A 19031-nucleotide genomic window follows, 5' to 3' on the forward strand; every position below is an offset into this window, starting at 1 on the left:
AAAGTATAATATCTGTGTCTTCATCGAGAAATAGCAGTTAAAAATGACTGCCATCACTGCCGTGCTGATTCCTCATTTCACAATGCAGATTAGTCATTTAGATGTGTACTGTATCTTGTTTAATGAGTGAGTGTGTGTGTGTGTGTGTGTGTGTGTGTGTGTGTGTGTGTGTGTGTGTGTGTGTGTGTGTGTGTGTGTGTGTGTGCTTTGAGCTGCATCAGCAAATGTTAATTGGGGCACACAGCGGGCATCCTTCCATTAATGTCTGAACTTGAAAGAAATCAAACAACCTCTGCTGTCTTGAAGTGCAGGAACCGGATGATCTGTCGTATTATTTTTACAATAATTTCTATAATATTGCAAAAAAAATAACAAAAAAATAAGGGAGCAGCATTGAAATGGAAAGCTACTAAACACGCTCTATGCAAAGGGGAGATGTTCTTACCTGAAAGGTTTGAAAGTGAGAAGACATCTCCTCACCATAATGGAAAGGTCGCTGCTGGTTACAATCATTGTCCACACTCAGAGGAAACGCCGGCTCTCCCGAACCTTGGACAAGTCACAACCACCGTCAAATCCATAACTTTTAACCTGAGGATTGACGGAGAGCGTGGAGGGAAGAGGAGACAACTTCCCCGACTGGCTGCTGTCCGCGATGTGCCGCAACTTCAGCGGGGATCCCTCCCGGTGCGTCCCGCAAAACAGCGTGAAAATGAGAACTCAGCCTCCGCCTGCGGAATGATCTCCAGAGGAGCGACGACAGGGGTGATACTGGGAGGTTGTCCGGCAAGCGGGAGTGATTGCGTCCCTAAAAAACTGTTAGTCCTGGTGGAGAAACAGAGCCATTTAACGCAGAGTTCACTGAATTCCTCTGAGCAGATGGAGCGCAGAAACCTGCTGATAGCGCCCTCTAACGGTTCGGACTGGAACAAACCATAGAATGGGCGACAGACATCTCTAAAAAAAGTAGTTTAAAAATGTCATGATAATGGAAGATGATCAACGTAGTTAACAGATGGATCTATGTATGCAATGTATAAGCTATTACTGGCCGTAAATATGGTAGAATTGATCTTAAATTTGATTAAAGTGCATGACCTTATAATCCAACGCTATCATGAACATATCTTAAGTGCTTTTAGGTCAGTCTCTGTCCGGAACGGTTTATTTGGGGTGTGAAGACACGTTTCAGCACCGTGGACAGCTCCGGCTGGGCGCCTGCAGCTCAGGCGCGACATCTGCGGGTGGGAAGTGGCATTACAGGTACTGGACTTTTTTTTTTAAAGACTTTTAACATAAATACTGATGAAATAATAATAAGAAGAAGTAGAAGAAGAAGAAGAAGAATCCTTAGATCAAGAAAGTAGTTGCATCGATCTTTTTGAAAAATCACTCATAGAGAAAATACTGTTACTGTCACCATGAGGTTGTATGATCTTTAACATGATAAGGCTACTTTATTTTAAGTGTGTAGCAGTTATTAATCAGTAGTGTCGATGTTCAGTTCAAGGGTTACGGTAAAGATATTCCCAAATTTACAGTAAGGCCCTCAAAGATGATTAATAATCACTTAAGTAGTCATATTTAGCACCCTTACGTATAACTAAGCAATCACTTCTGATCCTTTAGCTACTGTCATTGTAAGGCGTCATCATTTTATTGAACATATATGTGATTATTCACTGAAGAATAATCAAGATGAGTGGTGAGAATAAAAATCAGGCATATTCCGGCTGGTATTCATTCATTGTTGTTCACAAGAACTCAGTTGAAATAACAAAGAAACACTTAGGTTAATCTACTGACTGACCCGAGTTTACCTAATGTTCCATCTTGAAAACATCAGGGAGTAAAAATACCTAATTACTGGGAAAAAAAGTATTGAAGGGAGAGCCACATGCTGGTTTGACATAATGGAGAGGCAGCATCCTCTGTTGTCATGCCAACCGTTTCTCTCCTGACTGTGATGATGGGCCACAGCTCTGCATCTCGGAGCCTATAAGACCGTCAAGTGACATTACTGCAAAATGATGACATGACCGGGCTTCATATCTGAATGATATATGTGTGTGAGAGTGAGTGTGTGCGTGTGTGCGCACAAGAGGAAGTGATTGACAGAAATATTCCCCGGTGGCCCAAATGAGTAAATCACTCTATAAAGTAAGTATGTGCTCATTAATGCGAGATAAAGCATAGCAAATTTTCAGTGAGGAGAAGAGGAGTGATAATGCTGCATAATGTAGAGGGTTGAACCAAGGACACACCCCCGCCACTCGCTGGCAAATACCTTATCTCCCTTTTCTCTTTCATTCCCTTACTTTCCTTGTATTCTCTAAGTCTCGAGTCATTTGTTTTTAATCTACTTTTTGCTTTTTTTGTTCTCAGTCTTCTTCTGCACGGTGACCTCTCCAACACCACATGATCCTCGATATTTATTATTCCCCCCATGTATGTATATATAAATATATATATATAAATAAAACTATACAGCCTCTCTATCCCTCACTGTCTTCATCTCTCTATCTTTCCTCTCCCCTCTCTCTCTTGGGTATCTGCTTCCACTGCAGTTTCTCTCTGCCTCCCACTGTTTGGTTTGGATTCCCTTTGCTGAGGAGTCTCAGAAGCCTATGCCAGAGGGAGAAAAACTCATAAAAGTAATTCCTCTTAACCAAACATTGCATTTGTATTTAACAGAGAAACATACACCTGGGAAAAGCAATATGCAAGTGTATGCATGTTGAAATTACTTACCCAATCCTACTGAATCTTTGATCCAAACTGCATATAATTGTTTGTCAGCCAAGAATGAAGGAGAGAATCTTCCTCAGCCTGAATAATACAGCACAGCTTCACTAAAAGTAGCTATAATGTAAAGAGGAAATAACAAAATATAAACAGCTCCCTGTCTCAAGGGATATCAACTCAGTCAGTGAGGAAATCTCTTTTTTAAAACCTTAAAAATAACATTAAATTTGAAATATTGTAGGTGTATGTCTCCGAGATGTGAACACCAAAATATTTTCAGGCCGTCCTCAAATTCCAGTATGTTTGTACAATATTTCCACACGACGGTCCTGAGATATTGTGTACGTGTAAAGTAACCGGGACGTTTGACCACCAACGTGTTTTCAGTTCATCCTCGAATCCCGGTGGACTTTGGTAACAACTCCAATCAAATTCCCTGAAGTTGTTCCAGAGATACTAACAAGAACGGATCACGTCTCACATTCTTGTGAGGTGACGGTGACCTTCCTTTGACCTTTAAACTCTAAAAATCTTTGACGTTCACACTTGATTCACAGTGGACAGTTGTTTTAAATCTGATGAAATTCTCTCAAGGTGTTTCTGAGATATCACAAAAGAAAAATGGGACGGACGGACGGACAGACAACCTCACGGAGGCATAAAAAGAGCAGGTAAAATAGAGCCGTGGTGCCAGATTCATGTAGACAGGGTGCCAGCCATGATTTCCAAATGGCCCGTCAGCTTGACAACACTGATATGTGCTCCGGGAGGTCTCACACTTACAGTTTGTGCTGGCCGTGACAAGTGTTGCAGAACCCGTGAGTCATATTTATCTGTCTGAAGAGCTGCTGGCCCCTGTAATGCCACCTGAGGAGATTTTCACATCTCTGCCACGCATGAATTACACTTTGGTTTCAGGATTGATATCCAAACCTTTTCTGTAACTGTTTTTTCCCACACAATCAAATGATTTAAGATGGTAATTTTGCACTCATAGCAGTGGATGGAATTGTAAATCAGCTGCATTTATATCATACTTTTATGCCGTTTAAATTACCTTGTGAAGAAGTGGTGAAAAAGCAAATATCAATTTTGTTTTATTTGGGGTTTTTTTCTTTGGGGGGGGGGGGGGTTGGTTACACCACAGCCAAACGATAAGAAAGACACCCTTCTTTCCTCTGTGTGCGCAGTAGGGGGGTGAAATCCAAAGAAACCAACTGACTGCTAATTAGCTTAGCACAATGAATGGTAATAGGAGGGAAGTGTGAGCATAACGCTGTTGGAATCATCATCCAAGATTCAGAGTCTTGGAATTGCAGAAGTAAATCTCCTTGTCCTCTCCTACAAACTCAGCCAGTGGCAGCAGGCGCTCTGCTAGTCTCTGTGTTTTGAGGTGCTGCATCAAGCAGAAAGTGGTCTTGACGATGTGTCTGATTCTAAAAACAAAACATCTCGTAATTTCAAATCATATCACAATCAATGTTTTACACAGCCCTTGTTGTAGTAATGCAGTTAAAAGTTGATTTAATGACTTTTTTGGTGGTGCTAACACTTCCCAATCCCTTACCATTAATTGTGCAAAGCTAACTGGACTACCTGTGCCCCGATCTGAACCAGATTAAAAGCCTTGTCCTTTTATCTGACTTTGTGTGTCTGCTTTGAGGGTCCATCTCCAGTCTGACCCTGTTATGAATACAGTTTTTCCTTATTATGAGTGTACTGGTTGATCCTAGCTACTCACTTGAATCAGACATCATGTCCTCTCAGTCTGGAGTCTGCACAAGCTCATTCAGTGGAAGAGGAGAACAGAGGGTCGAGGGTGAAATGAGAATGAAAAAATTTTGTATGTTAGGCTTTACCAAGCATTGTCAGTCACAATGTCAGCGCTGGGTTGTTTATACTACCTCTCTATTACTAGAGTCCCCATCCCTTCAGGTTTTGGGCAGTTAGATGGACTAAAGAAATTTGAAATAATTCAGGCTAAGGGAAATTATGCTGAACATTTTTTTTTAAACTAACACCATGTTCAAGCATGAGGGTGTCCACATGTGCACTTGGCACCAGGACACCCTGGGCCACAGTTAAATGGCGACGGTGGGGGAGGATGCCGACCAGACCTGGCAGGCCAATCGCATTGTGAGGGTCTGCCGGGAACGTTTGGCGGACTCTCCCGTCAGAAGGAGTTCAGCTCCCACCTCTGGGAGAGCTTCAAACATGTTCCGACAACGGCAGCAGACACTGAGTCTGAGTGGGCCCTGTTCTGTGGCTCCATTGTTGAAGCGGCTGATCGGGGCTGTGACTATAAGGTGGTTGGTGCCTGTCATGGCGGTAATCCCAGAACCCTCGGTGGACACCAGCAGTGAGGGATGCCGTCAAGCTGAAGAAGGAGTCTTATCAGGCCTTTTTGACCCATGGGACTCCAGAGGCAGCTGACGGGTACTGGCAGGCCAAGTGGTGTGCAGCTTTGGTGGTTGCTGAGGCAAAAACTCAGACATGGGAGGAGTTTAGTGAGGCCACGGAGAATGACTCCCGGATGGCTTCAAACAGATTCTGGACAACCATCCACTGGGGAAGCAGTGCACTGTCGACTGTGTGTGGTGCAGGCGGAGTGCTGCTGACCTCGGCTCAGGATGTTATGAACCGGTCGAGGGAAATCTTCGAAGACCTCCTCAATCCCACCGACACACCTTCCAATGAAGAAACAGTGCCTGGGGACTCTACGTGAGCTCTGCTATGTCTGGGGCTGAGGTTGCCGAGGTACTCAAAAAAAATCCTCAGTGGAACTCTGGGTGGATGAGACCCACCTGGAGTTCCACAGGGCCCTGGATGCTGTAAGGCTGTCTTGGTTGACACGACTCTGCAGCATCATGAGGACATTGGTGGCTGTGCCTTTGGATTGGCAGACCAGGGTGGTGGTTCCTCTTTTTAAGAAGGCGGGACCGGAGGGTGTGTTCCAACTGTCATGGGATTATACTCCTCAATTTGGTGGTTCTGGAGGAGACAGTGCGCCAGACAGTTGAACTTCTGATCCAGGAAGAGCAGTGTGGTTTTCGTCCTGGTAGTGGAACTGTGGACCACCACGACACTCTTGGCTGGGTCCTTGAGGGTGAATGGGAGATGGCAGAACTTGTCTACATGTGTTTTGTGCACTTGGAGAAGGCATAAGACCGTGTCCCTCTAGGAATCCTGTGGGGCTGGGGAGGGTACTCCAGGAGTATGGGGTATCGAACCGCCTGATTCGAGCAGCTCACTCCCTGTATGACCGGTGCCAGAGCTTGGTCCACATTGCTGGCAGTAAATTGGACTTGTTTCGAGTGACGAGGGGTAATTTTGGGTTTCTGTGCTTGGGCTGCTGCCCCGCGACCTGACCCCAGATGGATGGATAGATCGATCGATGGAAGGGTGGATGAATGGATGGATCTTTTTTAGATACAGACTAAACAATTCATCAATTCATCATGAAAGTAATCAGCAGTTGAATTAATGATGAAAAAAGTCGGTAGCTGCACCCCTGAGCGATTCATGTAAAAGCCTGGCAGATAATCCAATGACCATAACAGATGGAGGCAGATTCGTACAGACTCACACAGCAGGACTGGACTCCCTTTCGTAAATACTTACACATCAGAGCATTGTGTCTTTCTAGAACAGCACAGGGTGAGTTATTTCTCATTATTTTACATCTCATAATTAGATCACGTTTTCCACTGCCATTACTCTTCAGAACTCACTGTAATGAAAGATAGAGAGAGTTAAGAGTGATGCTGTGATACCTGCAGCTGTAGCTTTTTTGTTCATGTTTAGAGCTCCATTCAGATTCAGATCCATTAAACTATAAATGGCTGCACGTCATAGCAACGAAAAGATAACTGACAGTCTGCACACGGAAGCAGAGAGGAGCTGCAGTCTGGATATCCAACACAAAACCACACAAACTCACTCTCTTGGGATTTGTGTGATCAGAAAGATGTAAAAAGATTCAACTTCAATGAAATGCAAGCATTCCCAGAGAAGTATTTACTTTTTCACCATTTGTAGTTAAAGGTAGGCCAGCCTTTCCAAAACTCAAGACTGCTGGAGCATACAAATATGTTGCCCCTTTTCACGCACATATTAACTCAATAAATGATCCATTGACACAGCTGTAACCATTTGTGAAACAAATGCAAGAAATAATGTACATGATTAGTAGCTAAAGGGATAATTCACCCCAAAATTAAAATTCAGTCATCATCTACAAGTCTCCATGCAGATTGAAGATCAGGTGTAGTTTTTTTTTTTCCAAGTCTACAAACACAGCTTAAATTCCACATGAAAATGTATTGCAGGAATCTCCCCCCAAAAATTGACCTGAGTGGAGACCAATATCCAAATTTAATAAAAGATTCATAAAAATGTTAAAATGCCTCCTGACTGCTTGTCCAAAGTTGTCCAAGTGTCCAGAAGCCTCATTATGACATGTTGTTTTGAAAATGTCACTGACACCCTGTTTTTAGCCCTGATGTAGCCTATAGCTAGCCAGTAGCTAGCCTAATGTTAGACTGTAGCTAGCCTAATGTTAGACTGTAGCTAGCCTATAGCTAGCCTAATGTTAGACTATAGCTAGCCAGTAGCTAGCCTAATGTTAGACTGTAGCTAGCCTATAGCTAGCCTAATGTTAGACTGTAGCTAGCCTATAGCTAGCCTAATGTTAGACTGTAGCTAGCCAGTAGCTAGTCTAATGTTAGACTGTAGCTAGCCTATAGCTAGCTTAATGTTAGACTGTAGCTAGCCTATAGCTAGCCTAATGTTAGACTGTAGCTAGCCAGTAGCTAGCCTAATGTTAGACTGTAGCTAGCCTATAGCTAGCTTAATGTTAGACCGTAGCTAGCCAGTAGCTAGCCTAATGTTAGACTGTAGCTAGCCTATAGCTAGCCTAATGTTAGACTGTAGCTAGCCAGTAGCTAGCCTAATGTTAGACTGTAGCTAGCCTATAGCTAGCCTAACCTTAGCCTGTAGCTAGCCTAATGTTAGCCTGTAGCTATTCATTCTTGTACATCTACAGGGGGGTTGTGATTTTTTTTGTCCTCAGTGCTTTCAACGGGAAACGATAAATTTACCTGGATTAAAATAATCTAAAAGAAAATCACCACGATAAAGAAGTTTATAATAAGGCACCTGTTCATTAAGCATTCATACTGTGCAGTGTTGACATAAGACAATACATCTTTAATCATTCTGCAGACAGCTGGCGGCAGAAAGAAAAAAATACCTGTTCTTTTGTACAGATTTGACCCTGACAAGATGAAAAAAAGTTCCTTTTTAACTCCTCTTTCAATGCAGACGCTCACAAACACAGCAGCATACACACCGACCACCATTTGCACGACGGAGGTGAAAATTGGATTCATCTGTGTGGAGAGTTTACAGATGCAGCTCCAAACGTGTCCTCTGTTGACTTGAGTTCTGCTCTATGATCTCAACACATTCACTTACAAGATTTGAAGGACTTTTTGAGTAAAAAAAAAACAACAACAAAAAAATACAACCCATTGAGGTGTTAAAGAAATACATGGAAAATAGTTGCAGTGTGAATGCTGCATTCATTTATTCATACAATCGAACCTTTATATACACAGGGAGAGGGTTCAAAGAATACACACGTGAAATAATACCACGAGCAAAATACATGGACGCAGCGGGCACAAGTGCAAGCAAATATAAGCAAGTAAAAACTCTAATTTTCCCCCAGTTTTGTTGTATCTGGCCACACAATGACAATAAAGGCATTTTATTCTATTCTTTTCTATAAAATATAATGCAGTTCAAGTAACAAAGAAAAGCAATGAAACAAAAAAACAGTATGCACATAAAAAGCTCAATTATAGTTTTTATTATACTTCTTCAGTGTGTTTTGTTCTGTATTGACCTGCTAGTCCTACATTTTTTCTTTCTCGTGGTGAAACTAAATGAAGTCTGAAATCCAATATGTCTCTGGTACACTTGTTTGGCTACACAGTGAGAAATTTCACATTATATACATTATTTATAGGGGGAATTTATGTTTGCAGGAGAAGGTATCTCTAATGTGTCCAGCCAGCAAAAAAAAAACAAGAAAGTAAAAAAACAACAACAACAACAACAACAAAAAAACACTGTTTCCCCTCTGTGTCTGTTACAAATTTAATTACAGCATACACTCTCTGTTCTTGTGGAAATAAGAGCAGATTCCAGACCAAGCTATGACAGCTTGATGATTATTTTTTTTCCTCTAAAAAAGAAAAGGTAGGAAAAAAAATGGGTTGCGTAACGTAAAGCTTTTGTGTGTAGCATTTCGATGCAAACCATAAACAGTAGCTATGAAATTGACCTCAGACAAATGTACCAAGCAGATTGTAGACGGGATCATTTATTGACAAAAAAAAAAAAAATCAAACTTTAATTATCAATGAGCACATAAAGACTCAGGTTAAACTGCTATGCAGCCCCACACTGCAGTTACGCGCTCATCTGTAACCCTTAAGGATTTGAGTGAAGCACACGCCTGCCCTCTACTGGGTTGCCAGCGTGTAATTTACTGTCCCAGGGAGAGGGGAGGGATACAAATACATCATTTCTGGATTGCACATGTTGGGCTTAAAAATGCAGATTTTTGTCTTAAAGGATATTTTAGGGAAGCTGTGGCTTTATTGAAAAAAAGGAACAACATGCATTAACCTGCTTTGCATACGGTTTCAAGTGGTTTCAAGACAGTTTTGCTCATTTCTGTAAAATTATTCACATAATTTTAAAATGATAAATGTTCAGGAATTATTGCTTTCAAATATGTATTCGTATTTTAGAGAACTTTTAATGTCAGTAATTCCACTTTTTATTTGCATTGTACAGCAAAGTGTAACACCCATACATTTAAATATGTGGGTGTTACACTTTGCTGTATGTACTATGATGAATCGGGTTGAGCTATATACAACTGCATCCAAGATACTGATAAACAATGACATGTACAGCTGAGTGTTATATTATGTATTTGGATATAAAATTGTGCATTTTAGGTGCGCAAAAGCCCCCTGATTTTCTTCTGATATGTTTGAAAAAGGAAGGAAACTCTGGTTGGTACTCGTGACCCAGCCATCATTCCAGAGCGTGTCCTCTCATGTCCTGATGAAAACTCGACACCATGCAGGGTGAATCATGCACCACTGCTGCGGATGCGCTTTCAAATTGTTTGTTTAAGCCCCGACACTTTAAATGAAAGTGAATCTAACGCCACGTGAATCCTGCGCCGGATGAAAAACACTAATACACAATGGTGAGTGCACAAAAAGACGCTTTACCTCTGTGTTGGGTTCCCCCGATGTGATAAATACTTTGCTTCATCACAGGTCAAAGCAAGTTTGGTCTCGTCCGGTGAGGTTGTTAACTGGGTTTTCATCATCTGGTTGTTTTCAGCCTCCACCTGTGCTGGTGAGTCTTTATGTTCTGCATGAAATGTTAACAAGAAAACATTAATGAAGAGATTTAAAAGGGATTTGTAGAGTGTGAGCTCGTAAGTGCCTGAGCCCAATAGGGCTAATATTGGGAAGGAAGGCTTGTGATTTCTTCTCATTCTGGGACTTAAATGAATTAATGTTGGGGGAAATTCCCGACAAACAAGCAATGACATGATTATTTGTTAGTTTTGGCAATAAGCAAGTTCTGCTCAGGGGTTCCACTTCGTTTGCTATGATAAAGTAAAGTCAGCTAACAGATGTGTTCAGACAGACCTGTACTGATTTCCTCATCCAACTCTCAGTGAGAACAAAAGGAAGAATTCGTCATCCGATTGTTTTTTTTTAATTTTTCCTTTTAAACTCTTTCAGTCAGTGGCAAGTTCCTTGTGCAGACCCCTCCTCGTGTGGTGGCTCGGTGCGGAGACAACGTGACATTGACATGCGATGTGACCTCTACAGAGGAATTGGGTATTACGTTATTTTCCTGGCTGGGTCCTAACAACACGTGTAACTATGAAGTTAAACGAGATGGACCTGATTTTAAGTGTGACAGCGCAAGAGGGTCTTTAAACCACAGTCTCAAGCTGAACCTCATCAACGTGACGCCGGGCCACCAGGGGAAATTTATCTGCAAACTACGCTCTAAGCTGGGAGTGAATCATAACTCTACCAATGTGACTGTGCAAGGTGAGCGAGCTCGTCCGTTGTTATCATTATTGATGAGTCGCTGTCTCCTCAGCCAGCAGCAAACAAAAACACAATCATACAAATATTTTTGTAGAAAGATCCATCCATCCATTTTCTACCGCAGATAACATTGCTGTCTTTAATATTTCCTGTCCTTTATTTTGTTCATTATTGTTAGTTCAGTGTTCACGTATGTGCGCGGGTGTGTGTGTGTGTGTGTGTGTGTGTGTGTGTGTGTGTGTGTGTGTGTGTGTGTGTGTGTGTGTGACAGACGTGCATGGGACAATTGTGAAACACGGAATAAACTGCATATTGGTTCAATACGGAACGCAACTTTTAATTCCCAATTCCGTAACGATTCCGTATTTCAAGGGACAGGTGGCAAGCATGCAGCCAACTTCAGGCTAGATTGATCAGCATGATAGCTAAGCCCAAAACAAGCTAGCCATTCCCTAGCCATTCATCACTGTTCACCCTTTAAAATCCTCTCTCACCTATGTGTCAAAGCACAAGCAGTAAAATAAAAAAAAAAAATTCTGAGTCAAAGCTGACATCTTCAGGCGTCTTTGTTTCATTTGATCAACAATCACAGACCCTCAGTGCAGAGAGGAAGAGACGGCCTACAGCCAGGCAAAGCCCCCGCGGGCTGTCCCTTCTCCTCGCCCCTGTCAACACCACCTGCAAGTCCTGCAGCAGGAAGGGAGGTTAAATGTGCTCTGCAGAGTTTCTAAGTTTCACCTGTGCCTCAACGCTGAGCGCGCTGCTTCATAATCATCATGACGCCACGTGGCTGGACTGTAATGGATCTTGACAGGTGGTCAGAGTCCTCTTCTTTAAAACAGGTTTCTAACATTGACAGAGCTCCGGACTAACTTTTCCTTGGCGGCTACTGGTCCGACTGTACAAACTTCATCAGTTGGTTGCACGAGCGCATGGTTTGGTCAACACATTTTTTGGGGGGTTTCAGCATTGTCTTATTCAGTGAGCTTAAACAGTTGTCTTAATTACAGTTGCCTCACATACCTCAGTGAAACACCCCGTGCCTTAATGAGCAGTTCATTCTCCTCCGCCCAGCGATTGCTGTCGTCTAACCCCTGAAAAGAAGTTGGGACGGGCTCAGCGTTGCTGTTACAGTGAATCTTTAAAATTTCGAGGTTAAAGTGTGTTAAGCCACTGACAAGTTTAGAGTTGCCCGCCACAGACCGACCACCACTGCCTACAATAAACTTACAGCATAGCGTTCCCCTCGTACTGCAGCCACGGGTACCGAGGTAGCCATTCCGGCTGAAAGTGGTAGTTTTTTTCTTCACCTGTCTGTCAGCAAGTCTGTCTGTGGCTGCTGCACATTCATCAGCTGAGTCAGCTGATGAATGTGCAGTCTGGTTTCAGCTGATGATGGACAGCTAAACAGGCCAACCAGTTGAACTGGTCACGGTTTTTGATTGGGCGGAGGTAAATTTGGCCCTGTGGGTTTTTTGCACAGCTTTATTAGTGGTTACCAAGATAATATGATGGCTGGTGGGTGTACATACTCCATAGTGGCCAATAATACTGACATTTTTCTGATTTAATGGCATGCAACAAACAATTACATACAACCAGGAAATGCTAAAACTCATACCACGAAAGTTAGTGATGCCACCTGTCATACTTTAACATGTTCATCCACACACTAACGGTACAGACGGTAGAAATCTGGAAAATAAATTCTAGATTCTATCCTTAACCCCCCCCCCCCCCCCCCAAAAAAATAGATTTAAAGGGTTTTTTTGTAGCTCAAAGGATGAAAGAGTTGAAAGACCGTAATTATAGAGAAGATGGAATAAAGTTTAGAATGTCAACACTGTGAATGACATCATAGGTCACGTCTTTCATGCAATTATGACGCATCGAAGACCAGAGCGCTCAGGCTCATAAGTGAACAGACTTCACCACTGCTGACAGAACTCTGTGAACTAAACTCCGCGACACTTGAACAAAGGACTGTTTACAATGGCTTTTTACCGCAAGGACTTCCGTCAGCGGTCCAACCAGGATGCTGCCTCCTCCCGTTATGACAGGGAGAGAGCGGATGTGCACGTCACCGAGAACCGAAGGAGAAGTGGGCGGGGCTTCACGCCCTCCTATCACAGGGCCCCGAGACCCACCCCTGAGGTCCGACCTTTTCAGCGCCATCACAATGAGCCCAGGAGCTTCGTCCTTGAGAGCTCCAGCAGAGACGTGCAGCTTAATAAGGCTACAAATGCATGGAAGCCCTCAGTGGTGAAGGTTTCCTCTGCCAGAGACCCAGAACAAATAAAGATCAACGAACTTCTTGGGTCCCTGCGCTGCATCCTAAATAAGCTGACGCCTGAGAAGTTCCATGCCCTGACCACTGAGGTGATGGAGCTGCCTCTGGACACAGAGGCTAGACTGATGGGGGCAGCTGGCCTGATTTTTGAGAAGGCCATAATGGAACCTCACTTCTCAGGCACATACGCAAAAATGTGCAGACGCCTGATGGATTTAAATGCTCCCGCCTCAAACGGGCAGGAAAACGTGACTTTCCATCACCTGCTGCTCCACCTCTGCCAGGAGGAGTTTGACAAGGCAACAAATGTTGAGGCTCCTGATGAAGTGAAGTGTCAAGAGGCCTGGGACAAAGCCAAGCGACGATCCCTGGGCAACATGAAATTTATTGGGGAGCTCTTTAAGGAGCACCTATTGAAGGAGTCGGTGATGCATAGGTGCATCAGGACGCTGCTAAAAATTACAAATGAGGAGTCACTGGAGCAACTTTGCAAACTCCTGTGTACAGCTGGGCGTGACCTGGACACCAACAAAGCCAAAGCTCAGTTGGATGAATATTTTCGCCAGATAAATGGCATCATCAGATATGAGAAGGCGTCCGCCAGGATATGCTTCATGCTCCAGGACGTGGTCGACCTGAGAAAGAATGATTGGGTGCCTCGTCGGGAGGAACAAGGGCCGAAGACGATTGGCCAAATCCACAGCGAGGCAGCAAAAGAGAAGCAGGAGAAATTCTCAAAGGTCCACCAGCAGCAACACAGACAAGACAGGATGGGAGGAAACACAGGGGGCTGGGGCCCACGGGCAAATGGCCGTAGCAGGCCTTGCCAACCTCAGGATGAGGCTCCCATCACCCAAAACAGACCAAGCAAAACATCACCCAAGATCACAAAGAAACGGGAGTTCATGCCAGCAGAGCGGAAGCCAGCTGAACGAAGGACGAAGGTGGTCCAGGTGCAGGAGCTTCGCCAGCACTTGGACAGACTCCTGCAAGACAAGGCCAGCAACCAGCTCATCAAAGACTGGCTGGAGGCTAACGTTGATAAAGAGCTGGCCACCTCCAACCAGTTTGTGAGTGTGGTGGTGACGCTCGTGTGCCAATCATCTATCAGAGGTGGTGACGTCTACTGGCTAGACGCTGCACGTCTGAGGGAGCGGGTTGATCTCCTTCAGACGTGCCTGAGCAGTGAACAGAAACAGCTGCAGGCTCTCTACGCCCTCCAGGTCCTGATGGGACAGATGAATCATCCACAAAGACTGCTGCTGAGGATTTTCGACACCTTATTTGAGGAGGATGTCATTTATGAAGGCACTTTCCTCAAGTGGAGATCCAGGGACGACCCAGAGGAGCGAGGAGACAAAGCTTCAGCCCTGGAGTCGGTGAAACCCTTTTTTAAGTGGTTGAACGAGGAAGAGGAGGTTCACCAGCAGCCAGCACTGCAGCGGCCCCCCCGTCAGCCAGCGGCAGTTCAGACCTGTCAGAAATTCTCACCGAGGCTGACGCTCTTCAGAAGGGCAATTCAGGAGGCTGTGAGGAACCCAGGACAACAGTTTCAGAGAGGCACCCGCCAGTAGACTCAATCATGTACTGGTGCCTCTCTTTTGTCCACTCCTTGTGCTCCGTTCAAATTGGAAAACGTCTTAATTTAACGTAGAAATATATTTGACAATTAAAACCCAAAGGTTAAAAAAAAAAGGATCCATTGGTTGTGATTTTTTTTGTGATTTTGTGAAATGTGAAATGAAATTTCTGAATTGAAATGAAACAAAAAGTAAAAGTTAAAAAAAACATTTCATTTGCTGGTAGGGCGGCACAGTAGTGCGGTTTAAAAAGGAAAAACTGTTGATTAAAAGTGTGATATTTTCTATTATTCCATGTCAAATACTAGAGGACACCAACTGTACACATTCAACCTGACTATGAGATTATTTTCTGCAGTCACACCACAGTTTAAAAGCTGTTCCATATGTTTTTCTTCCCTATAAACAGAAAACACACGACATGGAATGACATTTGACGCGCAAATGCAGCCTTTAGTGATCATAAAGGTCAGGTTGACTCATGAGTCTCTGTGGAATGTCAGGTTGATGTGTCGTCTGATTCCCTTATCCCGCAGTCAAGGCCACCTCGGTTCCTGAATATATCTACACACACACACACACACACACACACACACACACACACACACACACACACACACACACACTGGCAGGGCTATAGGCCAGGTCATCTTTCACTGCCGGAGATGGGAGCTGTAGGGACGGCGAGGAAGGTTTGCTAACAGACAATGACAGTGAGACAAGTGATAGCTTCTTCTCAGATAGCAAGACGGATGTCATAACTATGACAGCAGGAGCACAGAGAGCAAGACAGAGACGGGGTGAGAGAGAGACAGGAGCAGAAGTAGCCTTTCATTACCCATCAAATGATCTTACCGTGACGGGCGGATGCAGTCTAATGTTCGGCTTCTTAAACATGTTGTGTGCTGAGTTGTACTGTGTAAAATTTGAAAACCGCAGCCTGTCAGAGGCCCTGTCAATGTCACGGACTAGACAAGGACCCAACTTTTGATAACAGATTGCGCTCCTTCAATTTCATGGCAAGAATTTGAACGGCGAAAATATCATCGACTCATGTTGTTCTCACATAAGTAAAAGTGCAGATTAAAAAAAAAAAAAAAAAGTTCTCTAAGACATTTCCATTTTATTTCGTTTGTGACAGTAAAGACAGACCGGAGAGGCAGAGGAGGGATCGTAAAGGGTGCTGGGCTGGATCGGAACCCAGACCGCTGCACTAGCGGCTCAGCTTGCACATGCTTTCAAGGGACGGGTGGCAAGCATAGTTTTAGCTGCAATTTTTGAGGATGACCACAAACTGAGCATTTTGGAATGTTCCTTAAAGGAACCTACTGTCATATTTTGCCCAAGAAACGTCCCAAAAAAAACCTTCGTTGAATGTTTCTGTTAAAACAACTAACTGAACTGGACTTACTGAACATTTAACCTGATGGAAAAGATGTTAAATATCCTTCAAACTTTTAGACGCTGTCAGAACTGCAAATTAGCGTTAGCATCAAAGCTACAGTCGCTGAGTCAAAGGCTTTAAATCAGTGGTCCCCAAACTACGGCCCGCGGGCCAGATACGGCCAGCCTCCACATTTGGCCCGGCCCCCTGAACAATACCAGAGACGCATTTTGATTTTTTTTTTCCACATGTGTATTTGTATTTGATAGTAAAACTGACAACTAGCTTTGAACTATTTTCATTATTAACTATTAAGGTGTGTTCACTAGGGCTGCAACGATTAGTCGACGTTGTCGACAAAAATCGATAATAGCAATAGTCGACAATGAATTCCATTGTCGACTATTGCCGCCACACGTGTTTTTCCAAACGAGTGAGGCACCTCTCGTGATTATAATCTCTGCCGAGAGTCGCTCATGCGCAGTAGCGTCTCTGTCTCTGAGCGGTAACATACAGGAACGCGGCATCAACATCAGGTACGCGCACCAAAACTTCTGAAGTTTGGTGGCATTTTTGCCTGGATACGGCAAATAAAAAGACTACTTGTAGAGGTTGCAAAGCAGACCGTGCGTGTCATGGCGGTGATGCAGGAACATTTAAAGAAGCCCGTCGGGCAGTGGAACGAAACGGAGTCTGACTCGCCTCGGTGAGATTCAAGTAACATTCAAGCCAATACGATTTTTAGGACACACATTGTACATTTTAGAAGCGTATTTTCACTATAAAAGAGAGCTCTAGCGTTATGCCAGACTGTGCCTGACAAACGTATTTTGAATTAATGAATGTTCAATAAAAGATGTATTTTTCATTGTACCCATCTTTCTTGTTTATTATCATTTGCCACATAATTAAATTAACTTCCTGCTAAATTTAAGAAAAAAATTTAGAATTATCGGATTAGTCGACAATCGTTTCAATAGTCGGTGACTAGTCGACCGTTAAAATAGTCGTTAGTTGCAGCCCGAATGTTCACACCAAACATAACGCGAATTTTCCCGTCACTTTACTCGTGTGAACTTGATCGCTGGATCAATTTGTTTATATTCGTGAATAAAGCGACGCGAAAATTCACATTGCCGTTTGGTGTGAACACAGTCAGTCAGTAACTATTTCACACACGCATAGAGCGTGACATTCTATTCCACCCTTCTGCAGTCCGTGCCCCTATCTGGCAACCCCCAGAAAAAAACCCTAGACCCGAACCCAGGGAGGGTTATCTGGTTGTGTGGCTTTCTGGAAAACAATACATTTTTACGTTTAGGCACCCCTGCGATCGTCACACTTTTTCTGTTCCAAACTGACCCTGGCCCCCCATCAGAGAAGGGGAAAGTTATGTTGCCCTCGCAGAAAAAAGTTTGGGGACCCCTGCTTTAAGTTTTCAGAATGTTGAGATGTTGTTGTTTGGTTTTTTTAATTGTTGCTACAAAATGTTTGTATATTTATAAAGAATGTGTATCTACTGTCCAATAATTACATTCCAGGCAAATAAAACACCAAACAACTGCAAGTCCCCACCCCCCACACACACAGACACACTCACTTGAAATATCTCTACAACAGCATGGTGGTATCAGGATGTTTTTAGAACCAAGAAGTCGAACTGAGTCATGTAATTGTTCTGAAGCTCTCCTCTGTTCTTTACAGACTGCCTTGGACGTAATGGTTCCTCCATTAATAAGTCTACCGCTGAGTGCTGGTTCAGTGGGGTTTACCCCCGCGGCGAAGTCCACTGGTTCCAAGAAAAAGTTGACATCACCGCGTCTGCCAGGTTGCAAGTGGATCAGGTCGCTGGTGGCTGGTACAATATCAAGAGTACAATCGATGTAAAGGAAGGGAGCCACTTTTACAAGTGCTCTTTGTGGATTCCTGACACCGAGAAGTACCTGTCCACCCAGCAGCTGACGATGGTCAAGGAACAGAAGGCGTCGGGGGCCGTCATCGCCCTGCAGTGGTTCTGTTTGCTGCTGGAAATCATGACGCTGATATTTGTGATGTAGCTCGTTTTCCAGCTGCATTCTGGAAACAGAGAAGTGGTGCGGTATTCCTGTGTGTGTTACGCAAACACGATGTCTTCTTTTACTAGTGCTTTTAGGATCAACAGAGCCAAAGCATTCTTCATGAATATTTGATATTTGACCTTCATTTCCTCCCAGAGGCCAGCGGGGGGCAGTCTTCCCACGCAAGAGTAAATGTCCTCCAGCAGCTGTTGTCTTATTCACCCACAAAAATGGTGGAGGCATCAAACTGCTCGCTTTGAGTATCTTGCTAACAAATACTAAGTCACGGTCTCTCGGGTGGAAGCAGGGCTCGTACCCACCATCCTTTAGTTGCTGCCTCATGTTACACTTACATTTTACCTTTTTTGCAACGAGGAACTCCTTTTTTTCCACATGTATCCACATATATCAGAAAGCTGCAAATAGTTTTTGTTTTTTTTGCATCTCGAAACCTTTTGATAAACTGAAAATGTTGTTTTTCCTTGTTGTGAATTGTGTGACTTTGTGGTCTGTTGTCTGTCCTCTGATCAAGGCTCGAGGGACAGAGGGTGGTGCACCTTGAACACATTGTAAAGCAAACACAAAAAAAATGGAATGATTCGTGATTTCAAAGCTTCTGTAAATAAAATGTGATTATCTTTCAACTCTCTCTGCAATCTGCAGAGGCAGAACACAATTTGGGGTTTAAGTTTAGTTTTAAGTGAGTTTTAAAAGGACACAAAGGTATGGAAGCTTTATAATATAAAGAAAACAAAATATACGTAAACTTAATGAGAGAATATTTCATGTGAACTCCCTTCTCTTTCCTCAGAAGTG

At 43.5% G+C, this 19031-nt stretch overlaps 3 protein-coding genes and 1 long non-coding RNA gene across 5 annotated transcripts in view; 2 read left to right on the forward strand and 2 right to left on the reverse strand.

Annotated features, from left to right (window-relative positions):
* mgat5b (alpha-1,6-mannosylglycoprotein 6-beta-N-acetylglucosaminyltransferase B) overlaps nt 1-900 on the reverse strand; it is a 53510-nt gene extending 52610 nt beyond the window's left edge. Inside the window, exon 1 of one of the 2 annotated variants that reach the window (XM_086185202.1) lies at nt 446-896. In XM_086185202.1, the coding sequence (XP_086041328.1) occupies nt 446-513 (68 nt within the window). In that variant the 5' untranslated portion in view covers nt 514-896. Of the gene's footprint in view, nt 1-445 lie in introns of both variants that reach the window. The other variant, XM_086185207.1, reaches the window with a different exon arrangement.
* A 475-nt stretch (nt 901-1375) lies between these two features.
* LOC147245335 (uncharacterized) lies at nt 1376-6578 on the reverse strand. Its single transcript, XR_015110129.1, has 4 exons — nt 6519-6578; nt 4487-4520; nt 2752-2862; nt 1376-2625 (listed from the first exon to the last, which is right to left on the reverse strand). It is a non-coding gene; the product is annotated as an uncharacterized LOC147245335 (long non-coding RNA).
* A 3310-nt stretch (nt 6579-9888) lies between these two features.
* On the forward strand, nt 9889-18696 carry LOC147245336 (uncharacterized). The gene is made up of 4 exons (XM_086185809.1): nt 9889-10036; nt 10110-10191; nt 10587-10904; nt 17863-18696. The coding sequence occupies exons 1-4, from the start codon at nt 10034-10036 to the stop codon at nt 18213-18215; spliced, it is 756 nt and encodes a 251-aa protein (XP_086041935.1). The 5' UTR covers nt 9889-10033; the 3' UTR covers nt 18216-18696.
* On the forward strand, nt 12574-15081 carry LOC147245337 (eukaryotic translation initiation factor 4 gamma 3-like). Its single transcript, XM_086185808.1, has one exon. The coding sequence runs from the start codon at nt 12897-12899 to the stop codon at nt 14766-14768; it is 1872 nt and encodes a 623-aa protein (XP_086041934.1). The 5' UTR covers nt 12574-12896; the 3' UTR covers nt 14769-15081.
* Nucleotides 18697-19031: the final 335 nt, after the last annotated feature.

Source organism: Aulostomus chinensis, chromosome 18 (genome assembly GCF_037954235.1).
Source record: "Aulostomus chinensis isolate RoL2024-O1b breed Wild chromosome 18, RoL_Achi_v1.0, whole genome shotgun sequence".
NCBI lineage: Eukaryota > Metazoa > Chordata > Actinopteri > Syngnathiformes > Aulostomidae > Aulostomus > Aulostomus chinensis.